The 18,926-nt window shown below is 37.4% G+C and overlaps 1 protein-coding gene across 1 annotated transcript; it reads left to right on the forward strand.

Annotated features, from left to right (window-relative positions):
* Positions 1 to 3,377: 3,377 nt before the first annotated feature.
* LOC307120288 (uncharacterized protein) lies at positions 3,378 to 11,202 on the forward strand. Its single transcript, XM_079807254.1, has 6 exons — positions 3,378 to 4,764; positions 5,128 to 5,448; positions 5,598 to 5,912; positions 5,999 to 6,139; positions 7,222 to 7,295; positions 8,665 to 11,202. Exons 1-6 carry the CDS (start codon positions 4,725 to 4,727, stop codon positions 8,713 to 8,715), a joined length of 942 nt encoding a protein of 313 aa, XP_079663380.1. The 5' UTR covers positions 3,378 to 4,724; the 3' UTR covers positions 8,716 to 11,202.
* Positions 11,203 to 18,926: the final 7,724 nt, after the last annotated feature.

Below are 18,926 nucleotides of genomic sequence, written 5' to 3' on the forward strand. Positions count from 1 at the left end.
GAGGGAGATTCAGTCACTCTACACACTGGTGTTCAAACAAAACATCAAGAAAAGATTAAATGGTATTTTATTAACACTCTCATCGCTCGAATCAATAGAGATCAGAGTAAAGTCTGCACAGATGTTCAGTGTAATGAATATAATGAGAGATTCAGAGACAGACTGAAGCTGGATCATCAGACTGGATCTCTGACCATCACAAACACCAGAACTGAAGACTCTGGAAATTATACACTGAAGATCATCACCAGAAGCAGCAGTGAAAAGATCTTCAGTGTGTCTGTTCATAGTGAGTTTAAAAGTCTTGTACATTTAAATTCAATTCAGTTCATATTGATTTGTACCGCGCCTTTCACAATACATATCGTTTCAAAGCAGCTTTACAGGACATGCATGTGTCTACATTACAATTTAGAGTGATCTGTTATCAGAGGTGACTGTCCAATTTATGTATTTCAGAAATGTATGCAGTTAGCTAACAGAGTATTAATTTAAACAACATATTAAATTGAGGCAGAAACAATGGGCTCATTGAAGTAATGAATACATGTTAACAAACAATTAGGATATATAGCAGAATTTAGCATTGGTGCATGTTGGTCCAGACCTGCGTCATCTGAAGCCTCGCAAGAGTTAAAGTCAACTCTTGTATTGAGGCGTCTGAAGTCTTCATAAGAGGCTGGATCCGGACTGACAGACTCCCTCGAGATGGGCATCCTGAGATAAAACAGAAAAGCAAAAGGAAAATAATTAGCGTAGCTGCTGTTCATAACATTAAATGATTATATAACTGGAGTACAGCTTTATGAGATGCATTGTGAGAATGCTTGGATAAAGAGATGCATCTTTAATCTTTCATTTTAACTGGGTGAGTGAGGCTTAGCACCCGAAGATTATCAGGAAGGCTATTCTAGAGTTTAGGAGCCAAATGTGAAAACGCTCTCCCTCCTTTATTAATAACATGAAAAGCGCACAATATCAGTCATTTTTCTGTTGAGATCACAGTGCTTGATGTTGTTGCTCAAAAACACACCAGATGGTGCAATATCATGCTTGTCTGGCTATAACTAGACCAAGCTCAATCTTTTAAGATTGAACATTGGTCTGGGGAGTCTGTTCTGTATTGTCTACTGCACAAGAGGCGTGATCAACAGCCATAGTTCAAATGACTCTGTACAATAGGATAGTCCTTCAATAATCAGACCAACGATCCATCGCTTCTCTATCCGTCATCATGTTAAACCCGCCAATAGCGTGCCAGGTGGATAAGCCGGTTTGTGATTGGTCCCCGCAAATTGTAACGGAAGCAGGATAGAAAAATGTACAGGTTCCCAGCCTGAGCTGCAGGGCGAAATCAAATTGCTGGCAGATCGGGCTGGGTTTACCCAGTCTAATATCATACAGCTTTCTACTGAAAACAAAGATGTAAATATCAGTCAACAGTATTGGTAAAATCAATTATCAGTTGATCTCAAGTAATAATAATGACTGTTTGTCTTCATCTGTTCCATTCTTCAGCTTCTGCGGCAGGAATAAGTGCTGCTAATGCTGTTGTTGTTCTGCTGTTGTTCTGCTGCTCATCACTGCTGCTGTGATTTACGATCGCCACTGGACATCTAGGAAAAGGGAAGCAAGACATAAAGGCAAGTATAACATACAGCTGATTATACAAATTGTAAATATGAGATTTACTGTGCATAAATAATCTTTAGAAATATGTTTTTTTTTTCATCCAGTAGCCTGACTGAGTCTGCGGAGACGGGTGTCGCAAATGGGACATCCCTTATTCTGATTCAGACACATCATGACTGTATTGGACAGCACATTCCAGGGCCCAGTTTTTCCCTCTCTGCCCATAACAGTGGACAAAGGTTTGCTACATTTTGATTGGATCTTGGTGGACTAACACAAACAAACTGTCCAATGCCATTAGATAACGATTCTAGGACAACTGCCAGACACCTCTTAGAGGCCAAGAAGACCTCTGGTACCAAGCTCAGGAAGGACAGGACTTCTCATTGGTCCACATGCAGCTTCTGCCCTTCACATCTAGAGACTAATCCCTAATGTCCTAGGGCCGTATTCACAAAACATTTTATCTTAGCACCAAGAGCTAAATGGCAGTAAAAGTTCTTATTTAACCCTTAATCGTCCCTTGGGGTCCAGCTGACCCCACTGGACTTTTCCTCCATTTTTAAAAAGTGTTCCCTTCATCTCAGGGCCATGAGACTCTGTGACTTTTCCTACATAATCAATCTAAAAATGCACAAAAAATCTGGGCTTGATTTGGTTGTTCTAAAGGTGTGCAAAAAATGTACCGTTTAAGTCCCTCGGGGTCAGATTGACCCCACATTGAAAATGAATGGGAAAGTGTAAAAAATACATTTTTTTCACTTTTTTTGTAAAAAAAATTAACTAAATCCAGTATAAATCAGAAAATTTCCACATTTATATCAAGAGCTGGTCCTAGAGCATAAACACAAAGTAGAAAGAACTTTCTATCTCATACACGCACACACACACACAAACACACACAAACACAGGTGTCTGGAGCATTTTTTTTATTTTGGCAATGAATGGGAAAATGTAAAAAATGCTTTTTTTTTCACTTTGTTTGTAAAAAAAATATCAACTAAATCCAGTATAAATCTGAAAATGTCTACATTTATATCAAGATCTGGTCCTAGAGCATAAACACAAAGTGGAACGAACTTTCTGTCTCATACACACACGCACACACACACAAACACACACATGTGTGTGACTGCAACAGAGAGCATTTTTATAGAAACTGGCAAATAAAATCAACAAAACTGGCCTAAATCTGAAAGAAATCCATACATAAATGAAGGACAAATACTAGAGCACAAATGCAACATGGAACAATCATGAGAAAGAGAGGCAAAAGGGCAAATAAAAGAAAGATGAAAGGCAACTTAACTTTTGCAATAACTTCCCTTTGGACCTCTAGTGGATAATGTGGTCATTGCAATTTCTCTCTTTAACTATAAAGTTTTTCAAGTTTTTCCACAAACCTACAGATGGCGGTATTCTATCCCTAACACATAGAGCAATGTCCAAAAACTATTTATATTTTTTTAAGATCATCATTCAAGTGATTTTTTCATAAAAAAAATAATTTTTAATGAGCCAATGTATGACATAGTTAAGTATTTGTGCAGTAAATAGGTAAAAAACTACCAAATACCCACAAAAACACAGCATAAATGTATAGTTAAGTAAATAAAAAAATGATATATAGTTTTCCATGTAAAAAAATTATATTTCCTTATGCAATCGCTCTGTAAAAGTTTGGGGTCTATCTGACCCCAAGGGACTCAAACGTAAACCCTACTTGAGGGACGATTAAGGGTTAAGAGTTTTCTCTTAAAACCTATTCACAAAGAGACAAACTTTTACTAAGGAACCGAGAGTGATAAATCAGTGATTTAATCATAGAAATGTTGTAGAACAAGGTATTATGCTGCCATATTTCAATAAAATAAAAATGTTGCCATATTCAAATAACGATTTTAAAAAGTAGAGGAGAGCAAACCTTCACTTCAAGGTTCCTTCGTCTGCGTGTTCCAGATTAAGGACCTTCTGCACCTACTTCAGAGCCTGGGCCGGCCCTGTAGCCTACATAAGCTACTGAATGTCCTGTTAAATTGTGTTATGCCGAGTTCACACTGCCTAATTTTAGCCCCGATTTTGACTCCCCAACAGGCGCAGACAAATGCCCAAAACCATAGGCAAAACGGTGCTTGTTCACGCGAGGGACAATCACGCAGTGTGAATTATCAAAGCGATCCGAGAGAATCGCAGCCGGTGAGATATTTGGCATGCTAAATATCTGAACCTTTTGGCGATTCAAACTCCTGCTGTGTGAAATGCTGATCCGTTGTGCAGTGTGAACACAGCAGAGACTGAATGCTACCCCAGATAGTCATGCAGTGTGAAAAGAACTGTGATCTGACAAGTTTGAAAATCTGAACTCTGAATTACAGTTCCTTTAATTGTACTTTCTTGTAACAAATGTGTTGTAACCTGTAACATTGGGCCTTTTGGGAAATATTTGAAATGCTGATTCATGTTTGTGCATTATTTGTATTTATGAAATGAGAATTGTCCTTTCTGTGTTCCCTTACATGCTCCCATGTATATCTACGGGGGAAAAAACCTGTAGATGCATGTGTAGTGCTGTTCTAGAATAAACAATTTCTTTAACTCTGAACACTCCAATGAACAAGATAATGACACTGTGAAGAGTCTCTGCTGATGAATCAGACCAAAACAGGTTTCAGTTTGACTCAGAAGATGACCTTCAGAAAAACTGCTACTTTGAGATGCCAGACGGGTTTAACTATTTACTTTCTTTTTTTCCATTCACTGAAATTGACAATTGAATATACACACATATATACACAGCCATTTTTAAATCACCACGTGCTCCATTTTACCATGAAATGTAGTTTTATACACAATTCACACAATATTCTTCTACTTTTAGCCATTTAACAGTCAAACAGTTACAAAGAGTATGTTAAATGACAAAAATAAAGAATCCATTAAGAACAGTTAAAGTCTTAATAACAGCCAGATGAACTATAACAGTATATTGTATGTAAGTGAAACTATAGAAGGGTTAAACTCTGTGGTGGGAGGATTCACACCAGCGTGAGTGTTTTTAGCAGTTAGTTTCATCAGACACGGAACAACTGAACATGCTTGTGTTGTTCTGTTTGTGCTGCTGGAGACTGTTTGGTAAGTTATAAATATATTTTTTTGGTTTAATTTAGCGAAAATGCTGCTGCATATTGGACTATTTTCATTGACTATGTCTGTACCAAATGAATCATGGATATTATGAGATTTGATTACTTTGAATTCAGGTCTCTGTTGAAGACACTGAAATGTCCAGGTCTAGAAATGTCATAAAAATAAAATGTTACAAGTAATGGAAGTCAATGGTCTCTAGTGAATGTAAATGTTTATGTTTCCGTCTGTTCATATCTCTTCATATCTTTTATTGTGTCTTTGCTGCTGATCTTTGCTTTTCTTCAGTTCACATGTTAAAAACTACAGCTGATTTCAGGATTTATAAAGCAACAACATTATGTTCTCCAGGTGTGTTTGGTGAGTCAGTGTCAGTGATGGAGGGAGAATCTGTCACTCTAAACACTGATGTTACTGAAATACGTGAAGAGGAAGACATACTGTGGAAATATGGAGCTGAAAACTCTCTCATAGCTAAAATCACCATTGAGAACGGAATCTTCTCCACATTTGATGATGTTCTTGATGGGAGATTCAGAGACAGACTGAAACTGGACAATCAAACTGGATCTCTGACCATCACAAACACCAAAACTGAACATACTGGACACTATAAACTACAGATAATGGGAGTGAAACAATCATCAAAAACATTCAATGTTTCTGTCTATGGTGAGTAGAGATCATTTGCTCTGTCCTTTACATATGCTTGTTTTATATCAACATATTGAATTGTTTGTGGTAAGAAACTCACTCAACAGACTGAATTGAAAATTGTGTAGATTTATCCATATTTCTCTTTGTTCTGTAATGTTCTCCAGCTCGTCTGCCTGTTCCTGTCATCAGCAGTAACTCTTCACAATGTTCTTCTTCATCATCATCATCATCATCATCATCATCATCATCATCATGTTCACTGGTGTGTTCAGTGTTGAATGTGAGTCATGTGACTCTCTCCTGGTACAAAGGAAACAGTTTATTGTCCAGCATCAGTGTGTCTGATCTCAGCATCAGTCTCTCTCTACCTCTGGAGGTGGAATATCAGGATAAAAACACCTACAGCTGTGTGCTCAACAATCCCATCAGCAACCAGACCAGACATCCCAACATCACTCAACTCTGTCACACATGTGCAGGTACGGCAGTATTTATTTACTGAGCTGATCTCTGATTTTTATTGTAGATCAGACTGATGTACTCAATTCTTTCTTTATCATTACAGAACTGGATGAACTGTATCCTTCTCCTCTTCCAGTCTCTCTGATAGTGCTGATCTCTGCTGCGGCTGGATCTCTCTTGACTGTAGCAGGATTTGGTATTTTTTGCATCTGCAGGAAACACAGATCAAAAACTGATCAAGAAGGCAAGTGTTACCTAAATGGCATGTACAAAATATTTTATCAATAAAGTAAATCGCGGGGCAGCACTGACAAGTTTCTGTCCATGCGTGAGTGTGTGTCCCTAAGTAAATTTAGTGGGAAAAACATGTAAATAGTTGCTAATTTCTATCCTATTGCTAGTCTTATTTATTGACTTGGTCAGTGTATTTGTGGATACTAGTTCAATTGCTATTGTAGGCTATGGAACTACTTTAACTGTGCATTTACTGGAAATTAATAATATGACCCATTAGAATATTCGTCACCCAATCAGAATTAATTATACAACCAGACGTTATAGTGGCATTATGATTCAATTTCACCATATCCTGTTTGCATTTAATTTATAAATTATATTTAAGGAATGTCTCCAAGTTTAATGATAAAGACATACTGTGTTAGGGACTTTTTGTATGTTTGCGTTAAACAGTTAATTAAACGTGTTAATGCTGTCTAAAAATGGCCTCATTAAATATTTAAAGGGTACACAACACACACAGTTCTGCCAATCTCATGTTAATCTTGAGTACCTATAGAGTAGTATTGCATCCTTCACATCTCCAAAGAGTCTTTAGTTTTATCAGATTTATAAAAGACAGCCGGAGCTAAAGAGACACACACACACACACACACACACAATACATCATTGCATTATCCCTGGATAACTTTTGATTCACTATACGTTCGTGTTGTTGACATTATTATGCACTTACGTGCCGATTGCTAACAAAGCACACACATTTGATGCAGTTTCACTCACCGCCTGCGGTTTGCACTCATTTCGGGAACAAACAAACACACACTTGCAGAACTCGTTGCTGCTCCGGAAAAACAAACTGCATCCACTGTTTCCTTAACTCTGAGTTATTTGGGAAGCTGAACAAGGTTATCTTTCCCTCACAACCAGAAACGCACTTCTTTAGTAACATCGTTGACCCCCCAACCTTCTAATTCCATACATTAATGCTTTAACTTTGACAGCCCTAATAATAATATGTTGCAAAATAAACAGGTCTAGTTAAGATTGTGTTTTGTTGTTTTAATGCATCTATTATTGTTGTTGTAGAAACAGTTCAGACTTATGCAGAAGAGATCACTTATGCTGATACCACATTCCACAAAAGAAACGCACAGAAATCTGTAAGTTTTCTCAATTAAGTTTCTCTGTCTAGGAACATAGTTCTAGAAAAGATAACGTAATTTATTTTTATACATTTTAAAGCAACATAACATTTACTCTATGAAAAGCATGCTGGGAAGTAACCATGATCCAATTAGTTATTTCATCATAAATGGTTCATTTAGTCCCAACACAAAATAATTAAGTTCTGTTTTACAAATGTAAGTGGACTGAACATTGTTTGTTTATTTTAGCAGAAACTCACTATGTGAAACCGTCTGACTGTAAAATCACATATTGGATAATATTTTTAGTGTCCAATCTGACATTACTTCAATATACACCGATCAGGCATAACATTATGACCAGTGAATAACACTGATTATCTCTTCATCGCGGCACCTGTTATTGGGTGGGATATATTAGGCAGCAAGTGAACATTTTGTCCTCAGAGTTGATGTGTTAGAAGCAGGGAAAATGGGCAAGCGTAAGGATTTGAGCGAGTTTGACACGGGTTTGACAAAAAACTGCAGCTCTTGTGTGGTGTTCCCGGTCTGCAGTGGTCAGTCTCTATCAAAAGTGCTCCAAGGAAGGAACAGTGGTGAACCAGCGACAGGGTCATGGGCGGCCAAGGCTCATTAATGCACGTGGGGAGCAAAGGCTGGCCCGTGTGGTCTGATCAAACAGACAAGCTATGTAGCTCAAAACATGGCACCACGATGCGCTATGGGACGAAGGCAAGCCGGCGGAGGCAGTGATGGTTTGGGCAATGTTCTGCTGGGAAACCTTGGGTCCTGCCATCCGTGTGGATGTTACTTTGACACGTACCACCTACCTAAGCATTGTTGCAGACCAATTACACACTTTCATGGAAACGGTACTCTCTGGTGGCTGTGGCTCTTTCAGCAGATAATGCGCCGCCACAAAGCAAAAATGGTTCAGGAATGGTTTGAGGAGCACAACAACGAGTTTATGGTGTTGACTTGGCCTCCGAATTCCCCAGATCTCAATCCAACCGAGCATCTGTGGGATGTGCTGAACAAACAAGTCCGATCCATGGAGGCCCCAACTCGCAACTTACAGGAATAAAAGGATATCCTGCTAACATCTTGGTGCCAGATACCACAGCACAACTTCAGGGGTCTAGTGGAGTCCATGCCTCGATGGGTCAGGGCTGTTTTGGCAGCAAAAGGGGGACAAACCCAATATTAGGAAGATGGTCATAATGTTATGCCTGATTGTGTATTGTATATTCGGGTGAATAACTGAAGTCAGAATGTCAAATGCTGTCACAACCAAAGAAAGCTGTCAGACTAAGTTGTCTTTCTAAGAGGGTCACACTTCTATTTGTTTTTTAGTATTATAATCTCTTGTTTTTTTTTTTTACAGAATATTGAAGAGGAGGCTCATGTGGTGTATGCACCTGTTGCCAAGACATGATCAATCTTTTTCTTGAATCAGATCTGTGCCCTCGCTCTCACTTTGTCTTTGGTTGAGTTGTGAGAATCCCCACACGTGATGAGATTGATTAAAGAAATGGTTTCCTTAAAAAACATCTGATTTGTAATACAAATTATCTAAATTGTATGTCCCATTGGAGCAATTTCATATTTGACTTCTTAAAGAGATCATGGGCCAGATTTACTAAACCGGGCAAATTAGAGTTAGAGACATTTGATCTGTTGGGTGGACAAACACCTTTTGCATGAGCATCTACTGCTGGATGTTTGTGTTTGATGTCAGTTTATGTGTGTATGTGTTTGAGGTGTGAATAGTGTGTGGTTGAAGGGGTGTATTTTTCCATTCATGCTCATATGAAACCATTTGACTTCTGCTTAGACTTCAGCTTTACTACAAAATACTGAATCACACAGATAAAAGATTTACTAAAATCAAACTGTGATATTACTGTGAGATCTTTGATTGATGTTCAAGGGCATATGCATTTCTATATACAGTATATCCATGACCTCCTCATGCTGTGATCCTGCAGACAAGCAGTGCTAGTTTCAGTAGTTATTTCTAGCTCTTGCAAGAGGAATTTTTTTTTTTAAAGAGGAACTATTCTTGATCTCACAGCCCTTTTTTAAACAGGGCTCCAGACTATAACATTTGGGAGTAGTGGCACCAGTGGCAGCAACTATTACAGTAGCAGAAGCTTGAGCTTAACATGCAGATGCACATTTATTTTCATTAAGAAAAAGAGGTAGATAACAGTAGATAAGGCTGAAAATATGTTATTCGTATTCATTGAACATTATAATGTATATAGGCCTTCACCCCCTTGCTGCAGTGCTCCTCCTCCTGTCACTTGTTCTCTTTGTTTGTACCTGAACATTTGTTATACTTCCTGTTTCTTGTCACGGGTATAGAAAGGACAAGGAGAGGTGAGAATCTTAGCAAGCAGTCTTTATTCAGCGTTACGTAGTTGTGTAGGGACAATAGCCAGTGGTGGAAAGAGTACTGAAAAAGCATACTCAAGTAAAAGAACTGTTACTTGTCAAAAACATGTAGTGCTAGTAGAATAAAAGTACCTGTCCTAAATACTACTCAAAGTAGGAGTAAAAAGTAGCCCTTTTAAAATATTGATGTAAGGGGCACAAATCTAGCAGTGACGATCGGTTAATGCCTAATGCACTTTGAAGACTGGCAAACAATCAAGCTAAATGAAGTGTTTCTCGTGCTGCGCTAACAGAATACCAATTTCACGATTTGAGTCATCATATAGTAACCAGCAACAACCCCCTTTCATAAAGCGCGCGTGCCTATCACTCTAGGCTTGTCACTATCATGGTTGATTTGACAGGAATCACACGCGTGATGCATGGAGTCACAGGACTGATTATTCGTCTTAGCCAATCACGTTGACAGGAAAAAAATAAACATAATGTAGCGACGGCAGGTTTAGGGAAAATAGCGCAGTAAAAGTACCGACACAGCACTTAAAATGTATTCAAGTAAAAGTAAAAGTACACTGTTTTACTATATTACTACTTAATAAAGTACAATCCCTGAGAAAAACTACTCAATTACAGTAACGAGAGTATTTGTAATTCGTTACTTTACACCACTGACAATAGCGATGTTTCCATCCAACTATTTTTATGCACATTTTGGGATATCGCACTAAAAAACGCTGGATGGAAACACCAAGATGCGCGTAAATTCTACAAATGCGCATGTGCAATTGACCTATCGGTAAGCCCCTCCCCTCGAACGCAGATGAGCCAATGGCAGTTGAGGATCAGTTGCGCTGGGACCGGAACTCGGACATCTTTAGGTTTCAGCGCCATAGAGAAACATTGGAAAATCCGAAGCGCTCATTGGTTTAACAGTGTTTATGCTACAAAAATGGTAAAATGATGTGTCTGAGGTACTGTAACACTGATTCCAGGTATGCTGAAAGGATTTCATGGTTGTTATACTTTCATTAAGTTACGATTAAAGTTAGTGAATCCCTGCTAACACACAAACCGAAATAACTAACTGTTCTCACGTTAACAGTGTTGTTCAAAAACACATAAACGAAGGTCTACATGTCACAGATTTTATTGTGATTTATCGTCTAATTCGTTTTTGTATATATCTTTTTTATATTTCTGTTAGTTTAGATATGTTTAAGGTCTGCATTAACTGTCTTACTAAGGAGGGACTTATATTCTGATGGGTATTATAGTTTACGGGTAGTGAAAGGGTGAGATAACGTTAGCAGTTTATCAAAGTTGTTTGCATATACAAAGTTTACAGTTTATTAGCACCCCCGAAAAGGCATACGGTTTATATATATTTGTTTACTATGAGTGTTTTTGTGCAATTTGCTGTGTATGTTAATGATAATGCAACAGAGAGGGAGAGTTTGTGAATGAGACGATAATGCGCACTTCTTATGCTGTGAAAAACGATGTAATAAACTTCATAAACCATCAGTAAAGTTTGGCCATCATTCAGACGGGGTATTCTACATTCTGTGTCCGAAAACATCTTGGGATAAGGTTTTCACACTGACAGCTGTCATTGTAAGACTGTTAGCAACTAACCGTTTGTTTGTCCGAGTTAGCAACAGTAACTAAGGGGGGGCAGGGCTTACCGATAGGTCAATTGAGTCAGATGCATTTTTATCCGATCTCAAAACATGCACATAACATGATGAAAATATTTACCCAAAAAAATGTGAATTGCGCAATGGGACGACGTAATTGGACTAACCAGCGAAAGGATCTAGTTGCACAACATCTGAAATGTTGTTTTGGTCATCCTGAAATGCCTGAGCAGTCTGCCGTCAAAGTGTTTCTGTATAATTACCTCCCAAAACTTAGTCTTACACTACAGTGTTCCCAAAAAGCAGGCATCCACCTCAGAGAGTAAAAAACATGACCATGTTTATTGTTTTTTCTGCGCACTCTGTGAAAAAAAATTACATATGAACAGTTTGATGACAAACTTTGATGTGACAAAGCCAGGTATGAAAGTTTAAAGTTACTTTGAACAGCTTGAAGTTTAAAGTTTTTACTCATAGAAAGTAAAAAAAAAAATGTTACTAGCACGAATAAGCATGTTTTAACACATCGCTAACATAAATTAGCATGTTGCTGACATATTTTATGTTGCTAACATGAATAAATGGTTTAACATGTTGCTAGCGTTATTTAGCATGTTTTAGCACGTTGTTAGCATTAATTAGCATTTTGCTAGCATGTTTTAACACTTTACTAGCATTATCATGATGTTAACATGTTTTAGCACACTTTGCTAACATGAAATAGCATGTTGCTAGCATTTTAGCATGTTATTAACATGCATTAACATGTTTTACCACATTGCTTGCATGATTTAGCACTGTTAACATTAAAATTTTGCTAGAATTAATTAGCAGGTGTGTTGTTTCAATGTGTTGTTAACATGAATTATCATCTTTTCAACGTGATTTAGCACATTGCTACCATGAATTAGCAAGTTAACATGATTTTACATTTTGCTAAAATGTTTTAGTATGTTGTTAGCATGAATTGCCATTTTTCTAGCATGAATTAACATGTTGCTGGTATGGTGTAACATGTTTTTAGCATTTTGAAAACATGATTTAACATGTTGCTAGCATGTTCTAAGCAAGTTGCCAAGCTTTGCCAGTTATAGATATGTAGTGACTTAAGCTTAAACACTCTGTTAGAGTTATTGTATTAAAGTTTTAACCCCCTCAATGTAAGTCTATAACTATGACTTTTTATGATTTTTAATCAGCATAATGGCGAGTGCACTGATCTAAATAAATATAAATATCAGTGGGGGAGTCTCGGAATCCAGATAAGGTTTGTCCAAGAAGTTGCTAGATTTGTCGCTAGGATTTTTGGAAAAAAAGTCTCAAAAGGGAAAGTCATTAAATCTAGTGACAAAATCGCTAAACTGGTAGCACTGATAGCGAATTACCAAAACCCCCGGACTGAAACACAAGGGTATAAATACACTGTGTAACAAGAGGCTTACTGAGGGACAGGTGTAGGTGATCAGTCGTCATGGTGATAAACAAGAGAATCTATGGAAACTGACAAGACAGCAATGGAAACAAGGGAACAGGAACTAAGGCCACATCCACACTAAGCCAGAGCTTTCCCTATCCAATCTTTTTTCCCCTCGTCTCAAGAAATATCTGCGTACACACAAAACCATTAAAACTGACTCAAAACGATGTAGTATACATGCCAGACCAGTATGTGGCGCTGTAATTCTGCCACAGAAATACACTAAAAATGGAGAAGAAGAGTTGGAGCATGCGCGAGACGTGTTGTGATGACATCACCAGTTCACAAAATATATGGATTGGCTGTACACACAAAAACGCAAGGGTGATTACAAAACGAAAGGTTTTAGATTTATCCTCTCTGGGACCCGGTATCAAAAAATACCAGTTTCAGGCTCCCAAAACAGCTTGCTTTCAGCTTTCATTGGTCAAGGACGTTTGACTGACATGTAACACAACCAATCACAGTTTGTTTTGTTCCGCGTCGTGTTTAGGGGCGTGAAAATGTAAAGTCGACGTCCCTGCAATAACAGACTGGCGTACATCTATCAATTATTCATTCAAGAACGCTGTAAAAGTTTACTGCTACAATGGAGCCGTGAACTTCACACACTTTTGAAAATCCAGCATTTAGTCGATGCTGGTAAGCGCTCATTGTCACAGTTGTAAACACAACGACATTCTTCTTCCACGAGGGAGTTTGGACCATAGACTGTAAAAAAATATGGACGTAGTGTCCGTGCGTCACCCACAGGATTCTGAAGAGTAGTTTTGAAGTGTAAAGTAGGGACGAGCTGGCCGTTGCCATCTTGGCAGCGCATCATCGCACGTCACTCCCGGATAATAGAAAATGGGCAAAGATGACTGACAGACAGCAGATAAATGGCTATCCACCTGTCACTCAAAGTGGCCACGCCCTTAATTATGCAGAACTTTAAGGCTTTATATAATGTAACTGAATGAGTTATAAAAAAAATTCACCCCCTCACAGTTGTCATGAAGGGCAAAATTAGCCGTATAGACCAAATCCACAATGTGTACCAGACTGTAAACATGTTTTTTTTCTCCTGTAATTAAGTTGGGCATTTTAACATGGAGCTCAATGTGATTCTGCTCCCTTCTGGAGAGAATGGATGAATTGCAGTTTAAGGCCTAGTCCACACGTACACAGGTATTTTTATAACCAGAGTTTTTCCTCCTCCGTTTTAAAAAACAATCGCGTCCACACAAGCACGGTTTTAAAAAAATCTCTGTCCACATGAAAACGCAAAACCACGCTATGATTGGCTGCCTGATTTCCACATGGGTCCCATCCACGGCATTGATGCACTGAGGGATGCCATGGGCTCAGTGAAACCCTTCTGCAAGTTCCTTTACTGGACTCAGTGAAACCCTTCTACAAGTTCCTTTACTGGACTCAGTGAAACCCTTCTACAAGTTCCTTTACTGGACTCAGTGACAAGTACTATATATACACAGGGGCAGGACCCAAGTGGACTGTAATATCTTCACACACTTGCCTTACTATTTTGTATTATTGAATTCTGGCGCCTCTGTTCTGCAATACAATGAGAAAACTGCGCATGTATCTGTATACATTTGATAAGCGCTGTTAGCAGAGTTATTAAAAGCTACATCCGCCATTGCATAGACTCGACTCATGTAAACAAAAGAGATAACAGCGCACAATCTGACGTCAAACAAAGGCGAGAACGGCGCACACTTCGACTTAATAAGCCGAAATCTCCAGTTTCACCGTCTACACGACAACGCTGCAACCGGAGTTTCTAAAAATCTTCACCCTGGCCGGAGTTTTCAAAAAAGTCTGGTTTCAGTAACCGGATACTGCGTTTGCGCGTGGACGAACAGCCAAACCGCGTAGAAAAATCTGCGGTTTTGAAAATACCCGTGTTCGTGTGGACAGGACCTAAGTCACTTCCGTATTGGCTTCAAGAGAAACTGTGGGAGGTTGCCACTTGGTTTGGACTCGCGGCATTTGTTTCCAATTGGACCGTTAAAGAACGCAACATATTCGTCTCGCGGACATCCTGTAGAATTCAACCAATCAGGTGACGACTTCGAAACTCCTGAAGCGTTTCCAGATAAGTGTGCAATATGCATCAGACGTTCAGCCAACGGTCTGTGGTTATGATGTCTGAGGCTGAAACTCACCCCTGTGTAAGCCCTTGTATTTCTCTTGTTGCTTTGTTAGTTTTTGTAAATTAAGGTTTGCTTGTGTTTCTGTTCCCTTGCTCCATGTGTTTCTAGTTTTTTTATTTATTTACTTTCATTAAACACCCAGTTAGACCCTCGGCAAGAGCCTCCACGTCTGCCTTCTCTGGCTCCCGTACATTACATCCCCTTCACTTTTCCACATGGACTCCCAAATTTGCAGTGACATTTCAATGATAATTCATAATTCAACATTGTAGCGTCAGCTACCAAGCCAATGCTTATCACTGTGTTCATGACTAGTGTGTGAATTTGTATTTAGTTGAATGAGGACATCCAGTTTTTTTGTACAGTTTTGATTGATAACGTCTGTTAACTGATATAAAGAATTAAATAAAGTCACTGCTGTATTATTGTGATGAGATTTCAGGTGACGGATTTGAAAAAATCTTGTAAAAACAAAAAATCTTCTCCAATTTTTGAACTGAGTGTATTTTAATAAATATCATTTATGTATCAAAGTATCAAATAAAATGCAAACTTGCATTTATGAAGTTAATATTGTTTGTAATTCTTAAAAAAAGGTGACCATGATAAAACAATTTCAAACCATAGGCCTAATCATCAAAACAATTGTTTACATATAAGCGATACATTTTAGTATATCAAATCAAACAGTTATTGTTCCTGCTATACACTTTAAAAAATGCTGGGTTAAAAATAACCCAAGTTGGGTTGAAAATGGACTAACCCAGCAATTGGGTTGTTTTAACTCAGCAGTTGGGTTAAATGTTTGCTTAAAACAACCCAATTGCTGGGTTAAAGTGACCCAATCGCTGGGTTAAAACAACCCTATTGCTGGGTTAGTCCATTTTCAACCCAACTTGGGTTATTTTTAACCCAGCATTTTTTAGAGTGTAAAATCAATTCAATATGGCATATCCTTCAAAGAGTGTCTGATAGACAGATATGTATACTTTACTAGAGCGCCATCTAGAGTCATAACTGGAAGAACAGCCATCAACTTCATCAAATAAATTTATAAACAAAATAAAACGCTTTTAAAATAACTTGATCATGTGTTCATATTACTATGTATGTATTTGAACATCTAGTCAAAATCAAAGGCTGAATCCTACAATTTTAAAGGTGAAAGTTTAGTTCACACCAAGTTAAAATCACATTCCAGAAAGTACAAGGACACACAATGATCAGTCTACAGAAGATTCAATGTTGGCGTAATTATCTAATAACAAACTCAATGTTGAGATGCAAGTGTTGTGAATACACAAATGCATAAACTCAGCAGTAAAAACATGAATCAGCATCTTAAATACTTCACAAAAGGCACAATGTTAGAGATTACACATTTATTACAAGAAAGTACAAAGAAAAAAATTCACATTTGCATGTCAACAATAAAGACATTCAGCAGCCTGTGTTACAGGGCTGACCCAGGCTCTATTGGTGCCCTGAGCGAGATTTTAGAGAAATAAATAAATAAATACAAAAAAACCTGCAATTTACTATGATATGAATAGGGCACAACAGGGCTAAAGGCACACTTCAAGAAAAATGTGCTTTTCACTACTCCTCCTATAGTGTATGATACACAGAAAAAAATATATGTTTTTATTGAACATTTATGGAGCAACAGATTTTGTGTGAAAATAAATCATAAAAGTGGTAAAAGTGTATGGGGTGTCGAGGGGGGGCATTTTACCCCGCCCACGGGGTAAATAGCTCACCAGCATGGGGCAAAAGGCACACAGTATTGAAACAAATACTTTCGATAAAATAATGTTTTTAATAATGTCTAAGTCAATACTTGTTCAAAACAATCACTTTAGCAAAGTTTGAGCTATTTTCAGTTTATTTGGATGAATAAAATAATTCATTTTTGATCAATAAATATGCTGTCATTAAAATATGTTAATATAGAAATATATATGAAAAATATAGAATCAAAATCGTTAAAAAAAATAAAGATTCTGAAACCATTGAGGGAGATCCCATAATCATTTAATATAGATTTACAGTAGTAACAATAAATTATATTTTATTATATGATATGATTAATATCACATTTTTAAATATGATTTTTATATATTAAATATGATATGATGGTTTCATTATAAATTTGGACACCTAACCTAATACTTACAATCTGAATCTAACCATGTCTTGTCAACAAATGTTAAAGTCAGACGCTGTTTATGATCATGTTAAATATGGAGCCTTTTCCCCCAAATACCATACTTTACATATTCTTCAGTTATTGAAAAAATGTTTCTTTAATTACCTTTAAACATTAACAAGACCTTTGTTTTAAAATATATTCAATAATTTTAGCGGTTCTTATTTGCTGCTTAAATCTACAACATTATTAAAAACATCAAATATTAGATCAAATGAGCGCAGAATCAACTTTGCGCTGCTGCCTGAGAGTCAAAGATCAGACACATTTCCACGTGCATCTTGAAAAGCGGATATTTTGGAAAGTGCTGAGGCAAGTTTGTGCCATCAAGTGGTTTAGAGGAAAATAAAATCAAAGGAGCCTTTACCCCGTGGAGCCTTTAGGCCCCGTTGTACCCTAATGATAAACGTTAACATAAATATGAATCAAATGGTAATAAACAACTAACAAATCTATACAAAAGAATACAAATTAAACAACAAATCGACATTAAAGTGCAAAAATCTTACCTGTCATCCCCATTTTTGAGCATAAACTGGAAAATGACACATAGGCTAATTAAACGTAAATGATTACAATTCATGACTACAATCCTAGTCATGTTTTCTTTTGAAAGAAGACACCTTTTTTTGGTAAAGTAATTAAGTTATTAGTTGTTAATTACTTATAAAGCAAATATTATTATTTAATAATAGGGCAAAGCCTTATTCTGCATGACCATATTGTACATCCCTTAATCATATAATGTAGGCAGGTTTATAATCACTGAGAGATCCCAAATGTGAGGTAGTTTGGGGGTTTCGGGGGCTTGCTCCCCCGAGAAAATGTTGATTTCCATAATCTACATATGTGCATTTTAAGATGTTCTGAACGCCAAAAAATTAGATAACAATAGCTTGAAAACCATGTCAGTGGGCAGATATAAGTTTTTTTTCCATTTTTGTCAGTGAAGACAGTAAAACATATGTTTAACTGATGTTTATATGTTTTATGAATCATTTTTGTAGACATGTTAATTTACTGAAGGCTAACAGGAAAGCTAGGTAACTAAATGTATTAAATTAATTCACAATATGCACACATTCATTACTGATCTTATGCCCAATACATGCTGAAAAAAGCAGAGCTTTTTTATTTACTGAGAGCTACAAATGGAATTATATTAATTTACAATATGCACACATTCATTACTATTAAAGGGTTAGTTCACCCAAAAATGAAAATTCTGTCATTAATTACTTACCCTCATGTCGTTCGACACCCGTCAGACCTCCGTTCATCTTCGGAACAGAAATGAAGATATTTTAGTTGAAATCTGATGGCTCTGAAAGTCCTCCATTGGCACAATGGCACTTTACACTCTCAAGACCCTTAAAAGGTACTAAAGACATCGTTACAAAGTCCATCTCACTACAGTGGTTCTACAATAACTTTATGAATCGGCGAGAATAGTTTTTGTGCGCAAAAAAACCCTAAATAACGACTTACATAGTGATGACGATTTCAAAACAAGGCATCATGAAGCTTCGAAGCGTTATGAATCAGTGAGCCGAATCATGATTCGGATCGCGTGTCAAACCGCCAAACTGCTGAAATTTGGCGATTCAAACCGCTGATTCGACTCGCTGATTCATAACGCTTCGAAGCTTCATGAGGCCGTGTTTTGAAATCGTCATCACTATGTAAGTCGTTATTTAGGGTTTTTTTGCGCACAAAAACTATTCTCGCCGATTCATAAAGTTATTTTAGAACCACTGTAGTGAGATG

This window comes from Gobio gobio, assembly GCF_949357685.1.
Source record: "Gobio gobio genome assembly, chromosome: 24".
Taxonomy (NCBI): domain Eukaryota; kingdom Metazoa; phylum Chordata; class Actinopteri; order Cypriniformes; family Gobionidae; genus Gobio; species Gobio gobio.